Raw genomic sequence first — 1,261 nt, 5'->3', positions numbered from 1 at the left:
CACACACACACACACACACACACACACACACACACGCACACGCACACACATATAGGGGACAGACACGCAAGGGACAGAAAGTAAGAGGCAGGTGCCAGCAACACCCTCCAACCACCTCCGGAAGATATCAATGGTAAAGACAAAAATAAAATTGTGTCACAATAAAGTGGAATCAGGCGACGGTCAATTTTGGGCATATGGAGTTGTTGGTATTATCTTAAAGGTTATTCATTTGCCTTGCTTTTGATGTTAAAATATACATTCATTTTGCATAGAAGAAGAGATGTTTGTGATTGAAGGAGGTGGGATCACCTGGTTCCATAAGTAAAATTGGCGAGAAAATGGTCACCAAAGTTTGGTGACTTCCATAGCATAAGACTCCTCGGTAACAGCAAATTTACATTTTTTGTGCCTTTAATCAATGTTTTTCAATAAAATCCACGTATAAACGTGTTTTTCAATGGACATACAAGGTGTTGAGCCAAACATTTGAAAAACAAATATCCAAACTGGCAGAAAAATGCCGATTTCTCGGATTTCATCATTTTGACGAGCGCCTGATTTCACCGCGATGTGTCACAATTAGGCAATGTGAAGATTGTTAAGATATCGATGATCTAGATGAAGATGATCAAAATGTAGATGGTCAGCTTACTGGACTGGAACACAAACACTGTGGCGAGGGAGGTAAAACACATAGTCACCACCACAGCAAATTTCACCTTGTGGTCCAGCCAGGAGCAAGTCATCACTGGAAAAACACTGAAAAAAACACAACAACCCCAAAACACTTACACACACACACACACACAGAGAAAAAAAATTGAGACAGAAAATGTGTATGCGTGTATACTATATTATATACACGGCCAGGAATGTGGGTGTACGTTTAATGAGCTGCTAGAGGGTGTGTACACATGGCCCAGAACCGCGCGCATTTAAAGTACTTGACACACAATTTATTGGGAGCTGGTCCTCGAACCGCGGTCATTACCGGAGGAACATTATTAATAGTCGGTGTGCCACGGAGCGCTGGCAGAGGAGGTACAGCACAATGAAACTAGTCCTGGTTTTCGGAGGGGGGTGGGGTTGTTCGTTCGTTTGTTTGTCTGTTTGTTTGTTTTAGTAAACATTATCGTAAAAAATGTTGCCAGGACTTTCTGTTTCTTTGTCTTTATTTCTGTCTCTGTGTCTCTGTCTCTTAGAATGTATGTATGTATGTATGTATGTATGTATGTATGTATGTATGTATGTATGTATG

The 1,261-nt window shown here is 40.9% G+C and overlaps 1 protein-coding gene across 1 annotated transcript in view; it reads right to left on the bottom strand.

Moving 5' to 3' along the window:
* The window catches only part of LOC101848867 (carbohydrate sulfotransferase 11), a gene marked incomplete in the record, with an annotated part of 9,051 nt that overhangs the window by 6,717 nt on the left and 1,073 nt on the right, over nucleotides 1-1,261 (bottom strand). The window contains 1 exon segment of the mRNA XM_013090585.2: nucleotides 656-762. Within this exon segment, the coding sequence (XP_012946039.1) occupies nucleotides 656-762 (107 nt within the window).

Source organism: Aplysia californica, unplaced genomic scaffold (genome assembly GCF_000002075.1).
Source record: "Aplysia californica isolate F4 #8 unplaced genomic scaffold, AplCal3.0 scaffold01350, whole genome shotgun sequence".
In the NCBI taxonomy this organism is placed as follows: Eukaryota; Metazoa; Mollusca; class Gastropoda; order Aplysiida; family Aplysiidae; genus Aplysia; species Aplysia californica.
The sequence above is the reverse complement of the archived record's forward strand: the minus strand, read 5'-3'. Positions and strand labels throughout refer to the sequence as shown.